Source organism: Uloborus diversus, chromosome 1 (assembly GCF_026930045.1).
Source record: "Uloborus diversus isolate 005 chromosome 1, Udiv.v.3.1, whole genome shotgun sequence".
Classification (NCBI taxonomy): Eukaryota; Metazoa; Arthropoda; class Arachnida; order Araneae; family Uloboridae; genus Uloborus; species Uloborus diversus.
Window position 1 is genome coordinate 207,378,276 of NC_072731.1, and position 14,721 is coordinate 207,392,996.

Here is a 14,721-nt window from a genome sequence, read left to right on the forward strand (position 1 = left end):
TTTATACTTACGTATTGAAAGAAAAAAATGGTTTCAATAAAAATATTCATATAGCCGTTCTAGTCAAACATTTATCAGTAAAAAACTAAAACTCATGGACTGTATACTAGTATTGCGCTTTATTTTAGTTACTTTATCAAGAGTCTATCTTTTCGCGGCTCTCCGTGACACACTCACATGGTAACCTCACTTGCAGTTTACGCAATTAAATCTTGACTTACAGTTTGAAACCTTATGATTTCATAAGCAATTGAAACAGAGTTTAAGGGTTTTACTACTTCTACTTCATCATTGACAGCAAGTCCTTTATAAATGCTATATTTTCGAGAAGAAGTATTTTCACTACATGATAAAATGCATTTAGAAATGTTCATATCAAACAGAAAAAAATCTTGAACTATTCTTTGAATAAGAAGATTTGAAATTTTTTCTAGAATTATCACTCAAATTTTCCCTCGCGATTTCAAATAAAAATCGAGTTCTTTTGGTAATTGCGTCGGTTTGAACCAACGATCGGCCAGCTAGAATTTACTGAAATATGATGTCTTACAGCTGAATAGTAGGAATTTGTTATCGTTTTTATAATAATTTATTCGCTTCTTTTAACAAAAGTCAATTTCTGCGCTTGAGTACGCTTAGTTCGGAATGAAATTGTTTTCTTTAGATAAAGAGGAATTTTAGCTTATATTTAAGCTGATGAATGATACATGAGTGTAAGTGATGTTAACTTTAATATTTTCAGTTAGCTATTTTGCTCTGATAAACTTTCTTTTATGAACGGACATATCTTACTAACAGATGTTATTTTTTATTTTATATAACATCAGTAAAGTTGAATCAGTGTGAAGTGGTTCAAAAATGAAATTTTAATATTTTCCATGGGAAGGTATGATGGCATATTTTGCATTTTCCTTTATGGCTCATTCCATTTGAAATTTTGTAAAATTCACTCCAAAATGGCTCTACTTTTTTCATAAACGCTTTGAAATCACACCACCCTTACATATGTGAAGCTAGAATCTTAGCGCTTTACAAAATGGTGGCTCGATTACTTTATTTCTCTTCTCCGTTTGGCAACGCGAGCCTCAGTCGATCAAAACTTCGCGAGCACAGATGATGGAAAACCGTGAACACGTTGCTATGGAAACCTTTGGTAAGTCAACGAACTCCGGAGAGTTGATTCCGAGAGTTATGTTGAAGCGCGTTTTTGCAGGCTATAAAAAAAGGAGCTCCGGAGTACTTATCTGAGCTATTTTATTTAGTTGCAAAAGAACTCGAGTAGAGGAGTGTTTACATGCTTAACCACGTGTTAACACACTTTCTTGTTTTTATATTATCGGTGAACCTCCACGAAATTGTTTTCTATAAAGGAAATCATTGGTCGTAAACTTTAAAAAGGCAAATTTTTGTTGTCCTTCTTTTTGTTCATATATTTTTTTTTCTTTCCAACGGTTAATTACTGTTAGTTTGAAGGGGGGGGGGGGAGGCAGAAGAACAGCAGGTTAATAGTGATTAAAACATGTTATGATAACGTTAAGAACATTTTTTTTTTTTTTTTTCAAAAACGGAAACTCAGCGTAGTTTTATGCTGTAAAGATGCGATACAGAGGAAATATGAATTTTTCAGTCGATGGTTCTATGAGAGTTTAAAATCAATCGAGCAAAGAGTCAACGTATCATTTTGAACTATTAGGGTATATCAGAGGGAATCGCCGCACTCAGGATAGCTGCCGAAACTCTTGTGTTTCCTGTAGTTTAGTGATAAAAAGCAGTCAGACGCAATTTGTTTAACATTTGTATAGCTTTCGTACCAATTCGATGACTGCTTTTAGCTGTGCAATCACTTTTTTTTTTTGAGTTCAGTACATAATTTCCCAACTGAAGCTTTTAAACAGTTCAAGCTAAAATATTTTTTGCCTTGCCCTCTAAAAATCGTAACCATGCATGATTTTACAGAAGATTAAGGTTTTTACAGAGTACTGTGTGCATGTATACGCAATTCTCCATTACAAGGAGGGAAAACTGTGGTGTGTGGCTTCTGAACCGTATAAATGGGATGCATGCCGCACCATGTTCCAGTAAAAGTGCCGCTATTTCTTTTAACGGGATACAGCTTTTATTAAAATTGAACTTTATCTAACCATGCCTTATTTTACTATGCTACTGATATTTACATTACTGGAGTAGGTACTGAGGATTCAATTAACCTAACAGAACTTGCTTTCTTCATTTTCTTAGCAACACCAATCTTTGAGATCATTTATTTTGGACAAGCGCTGGTACGTATACACAGCACAAGAGATGGAAAATTCATCAAGTATAGTACTTGAGCAGCATACCTAGAAACAATTCACCGCAGAACCTGGAACCAGCAGTGTAAAACATCACGACCTACTAAGAACTCAAATAAAATATCCAACGCCAAGACTTAGCCACATGATAGCAAAGCACTAAATACCGAAAACAACAGTAGTCCTAACCTCGATCGATAATAGGAATGCGAATAAATCAAATATAGAGAAAAAAATCCGAAAATGTAAAAACATCGACAAAATAAGATTAAAATTTAGTTTTCAATGATGCGAAGATCCCACGACGGAACATCGGATATTTATAAATGTTCAAACATTATCAAGTTCACTACGCTAAAATCATTGATATTCTTTTTGCTTTTACGTTGCACATAAATCTTTTCGTATTTATTGTTTCCTTCTGTTCGTATGACAGTTGCGGCACAGTTCCAGTATAATTGCGGCGCCTTACCTTGACCATACGGGTGACGCATCGCAGAGAAAAAAAATAAAATAAAATAAACAAACTATTTTTTTGTACTTTTTTGTCGAATTGTATTTACTATACATTAATCATTAAATATCACAGCGTAAATTCTTTTCTTCTTCTTCTTCTTCTTCTTTTTTTTTTTTTTTTTTTAAGTGCACCATTGGATTTTTTACTCAGCTGCAAAAAAGTGCTTTTTCACTTTCCCTTACTAACCCTATTACTTTTTTTTTTAATTTAAAGAACAATCAACAAAGACTCACCTAGAAAAGCGCAAGGAATGGTGGTTAGGAATAGTTTTTGACTCCGCACTGGGACTCCAGACTCTGGGTGCTGCATTTCACAAACTAGCTGTTCCATCTGCAAAAGACAAAAAAAAAAAAAAAAAAAAAAAATAGAATTTTGACATCTGGAATTCAAATTATGTTTTTCGCAATCACGAGTGTGTATGTGTGTGTGTGTATGTAGGCGTGTGTGTTTTTGTTTGTGTGCAGGCATGAGTGTGTGTATGTGTATGTGCGTGTAGGAGTGTGTCTATGTGTGTGCGTAGGTGTGTGTGTGTATGTGTGTGTAGGTGTGGGTGTGTGTGGGTGTGTAGGTGTGTGTGTAGGTGTGTGAGTGTGTAGGTGTGTGAATGTGTAAGTGTGTGTAGGTGACTGTATGTATGCGTGTGTAAGTGTGTGTAGGTGACTGTATGTATGCGTGTGTAAGTGTGTGTAGGTGACTGTATGTATGCGTGTGTGAGTGTGTTGGTGTGTGCATGTATGTGTGTGTGTAGGATATGGACGCAACCTGGAGACGGTTTTCACAAGAGGAGCAGCATCGAGAGGCCGGTCGACGGTGATGCTGCAGAGAGAGGCGGTAGAAAATAAAATCATAGGAATTCAAAACAGTCAAATGAAAGCAATAAGCAATCGTGATTGCTCAAAAAAAAAATTATCAGTTAAGAGTTTGAAAACATGTGTCTTTGCGCCGAAAAAATAGGTTAACAGACCAACGTAAAAAGGGTAAAAATATGCAATTAAAATTCTACACACGAAAGTCGCTGCTTACTATGAAATAAAAAATTTAAAAAAAAAACAATTGCTTTCAAAAAAAAAAAAAATCAGGGGAACAGATAATAAAAAAAAAATTATGATTCAAAGGAATAAAACAAAAGTCTCTTCCACCCTTACATTCTTATTTATTAAGAATTAAATTAAAGTAACTTTTTCAGAGATAAAAATAAACTCATATCGACAATGAAAAATGTGTCTTCAGTACATCTTTTTGTTCTAATAACTGATAATTCTTTCAGAAATTACGGAAAAGGTTGCTGTGACAAATTGATCTGACAGTAATTAATTTATTTTCAATTGGAGTTCTCCCGGATTTCTCCTATACACAAATAAAATGTAACATCCTGAAAATTTCTCCAGAAGGGAAGCTTATTTTATGTGACACTTTGAACGGAAAAATATTATTCTTAAATGTGAAATGGGATGTAAAGATGTAGCATTTAGCTTAACTCATCCCGAAGCTCCTAGAAAACAAAAGATATACTTCTACATCATAGCAAGAAATTTTCTATGGGCTGCTGTCAGAGACATAAAATTTATATCTTAGTCTAATTCTGTACCTCAGAGATGTAAAGACGTCACGTTATGATATTTTTATGGGAGAGAGGAAAAACTTTTTTTCTGGCACATGTAAAGAATGGGATGAACTCTGTTTTAACTCTGGTAAAAAAAAATTGAAAAGGATTCTTTTTTTTTAGATTTACCTTCCCATTACTCGATGCAGAAAAGGCTTCTAGCTACGATGCACCAATGAACGGAAAATCGCAATTTTTGGATTTACGTTAGTCTGGCTCTAAGTTACTTAATTGTATTCGCTTTACCCAAAGACTGAGATTTTTTTTTTTTTTTAACCATGAGGCAGAACGAATTGGCAACATAAAAATAATTAAAGCAGCAATTCTATTTGTAATTTTCCAATGTTTCATAAAGTTTGACAAACTTAACATAACTATACTGTCATGCTAAGCGCAAAAGTGGTACTGTCAGCCCCGCTTAATCGGGTAACGGATAAACAAATAACCCGCTTATACGAATAAAACATCCCGGAACTGAATATTTCCAGATAGACGCAATGTTAACCCCGCTTAATCGTATAATTTCCCCGGATAATCGAATAATATTAATCAGCTTTCGCAATTTTTTTTTTTGAATAAATTAGAAATAAGTTAAGTAAGAACAACTGTTGACGTAAAAATATAAAACAATATTTTTTGTCTTCAACGGACTTGGAAAAAACTTGTTTTCATCAAAACATTTAGCCCATTCTGTCTAATTTCTTTTGTCGTTGCCATTACAAAAAACAATAAACAGAGCAGTCGATAATTAAATTAAATAACATAAAGACATATACACATTTCAGACGATAATAAATTGAAAAATACTGAATGCAAAACACGGTAGACCAGAAAGGAAAATGGAGCAAGCAATCCACTATAACCGATTTTTTTTTCCAAAAAATATCGTACTGAAATAAGGTGCTAAGACAAACATTTCACAACTCAAGATAAAGGTTCCTTTTTTATAATTTTCATAAATTATAATAGTATATGAATAAATTAGTAAACTATTTTGTTGTTTACTTAGCTTATTTGAAAAACTGTTTACAAATAACATTAGTTATTTCTTTTATACAGCTATTGATTTACAATTATTGCGTTTTAAGACAAATGTTATCAATTTATAAATGTAAAGAAAATTTCCCCGCTTTATCAAAAACCCCGCTTAATCGAATAATATTTCATGGAACCGACGATATTCGATTAAGCGGGGCCGACAGTATCTGCATCTGGGTTCAAAATGAGAAATTCCCGTTTAAAATTGTGTGCCTCCATGTATTTGATACAGATGAAAATTGTTCAGAATTTTTTTAAAAATATTTCCCATCGACAAATGACCATAAAGCATTGTACTTTTTGGGTAAAATATGTGACATAGACCAACCTGGTGGCAGTAACTCAATTTTGACAAAAAGTGCAGATACGACTTTTGTGCTTAGCACGACAGTTTACTAAATGTCCTATTAAAAAAACCTGTATCAATAAATATTGTGTCAATCATCAATGCTGTTTCCCAAATTTATCTATTTGTATCAAAACATAATTATTGGGGAGAACGAAGTTTCTCCGTCTGGTTTCTAGAGGTGGTGACAGCATCCCTGGTAAATTTTTAACGCGAAGAATAAAGTTTTACCATAAATTGTGAGGACAACAATACAACAAGGATAGCTTCCGTGTTCCTCGCAATCGATTATTCCAGGCGAAATCTTTCTTTACGGGTGAGAAAAAGTTCGAAAAGGAAGAATTCTAGAGGCATAAAAGTTTCTTTTATTTGAGAAGAACTTAGAACGCTAAAGAGTTTTGTGTAAGATATCGACCAGAAATCTTTTTTTTTCTTGTCTCCTCTTCTTTCAAGGTCGAAAGCACATTTTCTTCAGGTAAGAAGGAGAGTTTCAAATGTGCTTTGAAGATAAAATGCGAAATAAATGTCGTGTTTTGAATGTTCTTCGCCATCTTCAAGTGCGTAGTAATTTTGAGCAATAGAGTGTTGAGAATGGAAAAGGAAGTGTGTGTAAAAACGAGTTTAGTAGCGTAAACATTTAAAAAATGCTAACTTTTTGTGTTTTAAATCAGAAACGAAGTACGTCTGCGACAAGTAATAAAAAGAGCATGTGCATATATTTCCAAGCCCTATTTGTCAACAAAAGTAAAACACCGCATCTGCTGCGGGCTAGATGTTTATACACATGCAAATTTATATTGATTTGCAACAAAAATGTGGTTTTGTATGTTTATTTTAATTTATTTATGCATTTATTTATTTTGAAACACCGGAATTTACTCAAAGAGTCATAGCTACGTACATCGGTGGATTTACCATATCGCGAATGTCGCAATTTGTGAACGTCCCCACGATCATAATGAGCCCCGAAGATAATTAAAAACTGAACATGATAAATAAATGGTTTGCATAGTTTTGTTATAGATAACGGGCCCCCAAATAGCACTGCGGCGTTCCCCCAAACCTGTAAGTCCACCACTAACTAACAATCCCCCATACAGATTTGACATACGGAATTCCATCCTGCAGCATGCTATTTTTCAGCTGTGCGACATATTCACGTAGATAAATACATGCATACAGACGTCACGAGAAACCTCGTGATAAGTAACTCGGAGATGGCCAAAGCGGTTTTCACGGTCTTCGATACATAGGTGCATACGCAGGTATGGACGTGCCGAAAAAACTCGTCAGTATTCATTAAGGGTTTACAGTGAGTAAAAAAAAAGAAATAATTAATTGAAATTTAGTGCACAACTAAAGTGAAAAATCTTTTGTGCTCGCAAAACATTCTGCACTCTACTAAAAGAAAAGGCTATAAAATTCTTTAAAACTATTCGTTTTGCATTTTGATCATAATTTTTTATTTTATTTCAAAACTATCATTTTAAATACATTTGGTCCGGTCATTTCACACTATTTTGAACAATCATGTAGTGTTCGTAATATGACTTTTTTGCCATAACTTTTTTATGTACTCTTTAGCACATTGTTTTATTTTGAGTATGTCCTACCAAAACACTTAACTCGAACTAAAATAAATTGCAAATCAAACAGTAAATTAAATAGGGATGGCAAAAAAAAGTGTCATGCTATAGACTCTACATTTGTTTGAAATACTGTGAAATGACCTTAATACGACAGAAATTCGGCTATTTCCTATTCATCCTAACTCTTTTAACCGAAACCCTGAACAACCGACTTATGTTTCCTTAAGAGCCATTGTCTGTAAGAATCAGGCAGTTTAAAGCATTTGTGATTGTTGACATTTTTAATTTTTTTTTATTTTCACATATGTTTTTCCTTATCATAAATGTAATGTAAATCCGAAATTTGAACTTTGTCTGACTCTTCGTTTTTGAGAAAACAATTTCTTTTGTTTAGAGGGCGTGGCACATTTTTGCCGGTTTTTCAAATTTGCAGATTTTAATGTGCTTGTTGCTTGAAGCACCCTTATAATGACATGGATTTTTCAATTCCATATTACTATATGGTCTTGTTAGATACTGTTACAGCTGTCAAATCGGTGACACTACGAGGGCGACGCCCACAAACTCCGTTTAAAAATGACCGAAAATGAATTTTTTTCTATATTCAAGGCCAATTTTCTCAAAGCGCCTTCATGATGACACCAACATTTTTAGATCATTTTCTAGCCACACTTACATACATCAAAAATATGTATCAAAATCGGTGTCACTATGAGGGCGCCAGAAGATATTGGAACTTTTATTCAATAAATTTCACAAAAACACAAATATTTAGAATCTAATTACAACTGTCGCCCTCATAGCAGATATGTGATACTACATTAGGTTGATAACCAACATGTTTGTCTAACATTTGCACAAAAAAAATCGGTGTCACTCCTATTATTTTTGGAAATATAATCGTTCTAAGTTAGTACGTGATGGCGTTTTTTTTATATTTATTTATTTAATATTTTCACATCCAGATTTTTTTTTGAACATATTTATTTTTAATTTAATACAAAGAAGTGTACCTTATAACATAAACAGTTTTTGGGCAGCAAGAGAGTCTTTTTCTTAAATAGAAAATGCCCGTTTTGATATAGGTACCAGGTGGATCTATTGTGCATAACATGTCTAGACTATTATACCAATACTCGTCTTGTTTTTCCGGCCAAACAAATTTATTTATTCCAATTGTTCTTGACATGCATTTGACCTAAACTTGCAAATGGTCAACTTCTACTATTTTTCTGGGATACCATGTTTTCCCATTCTTTAGTGCTACAAAATTAGCAGTTTTGAATAAGAGATGACCGTCTTTCTGAAATTGGTTTGATTTGATTCTTAATGTTTTTTTCGTTTTGGTCTACGTTATACTCAAATTCAGTTTCAGATTCTGAATGTTCGCTTTCTTCAATATTCTCATTTGATGTATTGAGAATGCATTCATTTTTTTGTTTCTTCCATCGAAAAAAAAAGGGATAGGATTTGTTTCATAGTACAATACTCTGAAGCAACGAACAGTTTTTTCCCCTTTACGAACTGCATTTCTCATCTAGTGTGCAACTTGACAGGGATGTTGTTTTTTCCCAATATTTTCACCAATCGTAAATTGTTCTTATAAATACTCCTTCTGCTTTGAAGTGAACTTGAACTGAGCTCGTAAAGATAGGGCCCATCCAATTTCATTAAATTGAACTTTTGGCAATGCAGGGGTATTTATTAGTTGAAAATTTGAAGCATTTATATAAGATGTTTGTAAGAGCTTCTCTCTATACATCTTTCGTATAAAATCCATTTGCAAGTTGAGGTCAAATGTATGTCAAGAACAATTGGAATAAATAGATTTGTTTGGCCGAAAAAACAAGATGAGTATTGGTATGATAATCTAGACATATTATGCACAATACATCCGCCTGTACCTATATCAAAACGGGCATTTTCTATTCAAGAAAAAGACGCTCTTACTGCCCAAAGCTATTTATGTTAAAAGATACACATTTTTGTATTAAATTAAAAATAAATATGTTCAAAAAAAACTATCTGGGGGTGAAAAGATTAAATAAATAAATATTAAAAAACGCCATAACGTACTACCTTCGAACGATTATATTTCCAAAAATAATAGGAGTGACACCGATTTTTTTTGTGCAAATGTTAGACAAACATGTTGGTTATCAACCAAATTTAGTATCAGATCTCTGCTATGAGGGCGACAGTTGTAGTTAGATTTTAAATATTTGTGTTTTTGTGAAATTTATCGAATAAAAGTTCCAATATCTTCTGGCGCCCTTATAGTGTCACCGATTTTGATACATATTTTTGATGTATGTAAGTGTGGCTAGAAAATGATCTAAAAATGTTGGTGTCATCATGAAGGCGCTTTGAGAAAATTGGCCTTGAACATAGAAAAAAATTCATTTTCTGTCATTTTTAAATGGAGTTTGTGGGCGTCGCCTTCGTAGTGTCACCGATTTGACAGCTGTAACAGTATCTAACAAGACCATATAGTAATATGGAATTAAAAAATCCATGTCATTATAAGGGCGCTTCAAGCAACAAGCACATTAAAATCTGTAAATTTGAAAAACCAGCAAAAATGTGCCACGCCCCCTAAACAAAAAAAATTGTTTTCTCGAAAAAGGTTAGTCAGACAAAGCTCAAATTTCGGATTTACATTACATTCATGATAAGGAACAACATATGTGAAAATAAAAAAAATTAAAAATCCCAACAATCACAACCTGCCTGATCCTTACAGACAATGGCTCTTAAATTTTACATTTTTGCGAGATAGAAGAAATATATAATTTCCAGGTCAGCAGAGGCGGTCATTCCTACTGCGGGCACCAAGTAATCCATGCATTTCTATCTTTTTTTTTTTTTTTTCTTTCTCAAACTCACCAGTAAGTTTTTGGAACACAATTTCTAATTTTCAAAATGCAATTAAATTCGTAAGCGTTCGACTTTTGAAGCATTTATTGCATTCAGTAAAATTTGAGAGATTTTTTTTTTTTTTTTGAGAAACAAAAATAGTAATTGTGAAATATAGAAGTAGAAACATTGCTACAAGCTAAAATTATGGCTAAAAAATTACTACAAAAAAAAAATCAACGGACCAAGCCCAGTAATAATTCTTTGAGTTTCTGCCCACTTTGAGCAAATTTTTAATGGGATGGTTGTGGAACAAATAATTTCAAAGTTTGGCTCAAATGTCTGACAAGCTCAGTCTTACATTAGATTCAGCATTTAATTTCCTTCTGCATTTATCTGCTGAAATTCATTTTTCTCATGGAAACTTTGTCCAAAAGGGGTAATAGAATTTAAAATGTATTTTTCTGTCACAATACATTTATTCGTAACGCTAAATCAGCCAATTAAAAAAAGTGATCTTTCAAAATATCTTTTAGAGAAAATGTCTCAGGTTAACAAAATGATATTTTTCTTCCAGTAAAATTAGAAAGTTCTCTAAATTTACATCTTCTTGGAAAGGATTGCGAATCTAGTTGTTTGATAAGGATACACTGTGTACATTAATTGTTTGAGTGCTGAAGAATTTTTTTTTCCTTATGTAAAAGTTCGGAATAAAATGCGTAGTTATTTTTTATTTTATTTTTGAAAAATAGTAAAAACGTCTGCAACTGCCTCTAATTATTTCCTAAACGGTAAATTTTACGAACAAAATTATCACTTATTACAAGAGATTTTCTGCTCAAATTTCATGAGCTCTTTTTTTCCATAGAGGGCAAATTTTCATTTTTTAATTCCGTAATTTTTTTTAAGACATAGGTTCAATCGAACTTTCGAATGTGCAAAAGACAAATGAATAAATGATGAACAAAAAACGCTTGAACTTCAGATTTCTCCTCAACAAACATGTTAATTTTCCGCCATTGCAGTATTGTTTTTGCGAACCCCCAGGGATTCGCTACTGTAATAGGAATATCACAAATCCAAGTATTGAGAAAAATTGAACAAAGAATTCATATTTAACTTAGTTCTCACCATGAAAAAAAAACTAATCTTTTAATAGAGCATGTCATAAATCTTATCTTTAACGGGAAACCGGCCTAATGGATAACTTCTTTGAACATATGCAGCATGAAAGCTCAAATCGGAACTCTCCATGCTGGCTTGCGGCCAGCAGATTGTTATAATTTATGCATTCATACCCCAACTGGAAACAGTCAGATATCGGAAAAGATAACGCCTGGGGAATATTTTTGCTCCCAGTACTTTTGTTCTCAAAGCTGCTTCGAATCGTCTATCAAGTTTTTTCTCTTTTTTTTTCTTTGAGAAATTTGTGCCTGGAGACGAATTTATTTCCTCTTTTCAGATTCAAGAATTCTTCCTTGTGTTCTCCAAAATTAATTCATCTAGAGTTAAAGTTCTTCGTTTTGTATGCCTGTTATTAAATAAGTTCTTAGACATCAAATCACTTTTAAAAGTGACTAATGAATAGATTATGCCTTAAGATTCCAATTTCAGTCAAAGTCGAACGCATGTAAAATGTAATAAAGGTCCTCCGCAAAACGAGCTGAAAACAAAAAAATAAGGGTTAGATATTATTAGCTAAAATTTCAATCGATTTCAAATTAATTTAAAAACGGCGTGTTTATTGAAATTTTATACGTTGCAATCATCCTTTTAAGCATAAAAAACACATTGTTCGTTTTTTCTTACTTCCTTTTTTTTTCTTGAAAACATGAAATGAATATAAAAAACATGCAAATCCAAGAATTCAATACTTTTTCAATTGATGTTGGTTTCAACTAGCACCTCTCACAGTAGCTTCAGGTCGTTTATCAAGCTTTTTCTTGTAGAAAAAAATTGAAAATAGAATATATATATGTTTAGTTTTTTTCTTTCGGGCCAGTTTAAAAACGTTCAAACATTCTGTAATTTTATGAAATATGATTTTTCACCACAAATCAAAATCACGAAGATTTTTATCCATTAAGTTCATATTTTAAGTTCTTTCTAATGAAGTGTTTCTCAAACAAATTTGAGTGATTTTATAAAACGTTAAGTTCGTAAATAAATCATTTGAGTTAATAATCAATCGTCATTGTATTTAAATCAAATGATAAGTATCAGTTTTGCGATTGACGCAAACAATATTCTGTGTTTTCCGGTCATTTCATGTAGAATTTTACCAACTGTACGAAAGTCACATTAATAATATTTTCTAAGTTCAGGAAAAATTCAAAAATCGAATTTTCACTACTTTTCAATAAAATGTGTTTTTGAAGAAAACAAAATGCAGTCGGTATATAAATTCAAACTGCAATAATTTTTATCGTTGCGCATTTCTTTTGTTCTAGGAATGTTTGAGGGAAGTGTCTCGAAGTCGCTAACACAACAGATGAATTTTGAAGAACAATAAAAGAAAAGTGGAATGCGATCAAAATGTATGGTTTGCGGCCTTGGAATTTATTCCACTAACTTGCATATTTAATTACTCCTCCTTGCAACAGGTCGCGCTGCAGGTAAAGCGATACTGCTGAAAGATTAAATCCGTGAGAACTTCATTCTTTATTTTACTACCGGCTCGTCTTTGAATGATGTCACGCTTTGAGGGGGGAGTGTTTTGAGAAATTGTGACAATTTATACCAAAGGGGAAGATGTGGAAACAAGTGTGACATCACTCATTTCCCATAAAAATACTGTTATGAAAATCAGCGTGACATGTGACGAGAAGAGGGGAAAGCGAAAGGTGATATGTGACCCTTTGTGACAAAGGATGGAGTTAATCAAATTTGTTGAAAAAAAGTGTGACATTATTCAGACAAGAGCCCAATGTAATCATTCACAAGCATTCACCTACTTTACTTTGCGAAGCGCCGAATAAAATTGTGAGTGAGTATTCAATTTATCAGCAGTTCTCGTATACAATTATCAGTGATGTTGGCAGAAGTGGTAATCAAGTATGCAAAATTTGTTAGATAACATTTCTTGGTGTCCCAAGCTTAAGACTGCTCGGTATATTTTTGCCGCATACCGTTTTTCTTTAACTTCTTTTCAAAGTCTGTCAGCCAACACGTAAATATGTTTATTTTCTACAACTAAAAATAAACAATGAGTTGAAATTTTATCTAAGTATCAAATTCAGATCAGGAGAAGTAAAACGAATATTCAGTGAGATTTTACAGTCATTCAGAAACAAAACATATTTACCCTTAGACACATTTCCACCTAATGGAACTCTACCAATGGGTTTACCACATCTTTCCTGATTTTCCAACTCCTTTGCTTCGTGTCTCGCTTAATCCATCCATAAAAAAACAAACACAATGACTGCACAATGGAATGTTAACTTCGGGAGACATGATTTATCTTCGCATTTTGTATCCAATTCATTCTTTTGTTCACGAATTTCTGGAAGTAACCTCTGCTTCTTGTTTTTTCTTAAATGGTGAATTAGGGCAACATATTGTGTCTTGAACGTCCTTTGTTACTCTTAAAATTATCCACTATTTTCAATTTACATATTATTTATAGCTCCGCTAGAGACTAACGTCCTTTAGCCACATTTCGAGAAAAAATATCGTTAAATATAAACTTGAAACGTTTTGCGCAATTGGAAAGTTTTTTGACATCACAGACGATTTTCCCTAAACATTTTCTTTCATCTTATGAGTATATCGCCGGGCTGAAACTGTGGCTAAAAACTAATTTCATGATGCAAAACAGGGCGGACGTAACTTAAACTGCATCTTGAAATGTCACTCTGATCTTAACCATAAATAAAGCCAAATTAAAAATTCATGAATTATTCCGTTTTAAAATGTTTACCGTTTTTTTCAGAAAGCACCCCATGAAGACTCCAAGTAAATTACAGTCATGTTTTTTTTGCATGATTTTTGATGACATCAACTTCTATTTGATGCAACTAGCAGCAAGCCCCCACCATATTAGGTTTGAAAAATTATGTATCTTAAATAAATATTATGCAGGTACTGTTTATTTTTAAACATCATGGTACACAAAATTTTTTGTTTCGTTTTTATGAGATTTTCAAGCAAATCGATGAATTTTATTTTCTGATCAAGAAAGAGAGCAACATAAAATTGCCCGCAAGAAAGGTAATGTTCCCGCACGTAATGTTGTGCTGCGTAAAACTGTACGCTTGACCTCTGAATTTGTTGATGGTGATGGAAAAAGAAATTTTCATTGAAAATTGTAATCTGGAAATCGAAATAAATCTCTAGGAATCATGACAAGGCTAGGACGATGAGCCAACTAACCTGTTGAACTCAGTTCGCAGGGATTTTACTTGGAATCTAGTTCTGTTGCATATCTACATTAGGCAGATTAAAGTTTAATTTAAATTATTTGCCTGAAACAAGTCTGA

The 14,721-nt window shown here is 32.9% G+C and overlaps 1 protein-coding gene across 2 annotated transcripts in view; it reads right to left on the reverse strand.

Moving 5' to 3' along the window:
* LOC129234144 (regulator of G-protein signaling 7-like) overlaps nucleotides 1–14,721 on the reverse strand; it is a 63,921-nt gene that overhangs the window by 39,043 nt on the left and 10,157 nt on the right. For both annotated transcript variants that reach the window (XM_054868039.1, XM_054868038.1), the window contains exon 2: nucleotides 3,042–3,138. In XM_054868039.1, the coding sequence (XP_054724014.1) occupies nucleotides 3,042–3,138 (97 nt within the window). The remainder of the gene's footprint in view (nucleotides 1–3,041; nucleotides 3,139–14,721) is intronic.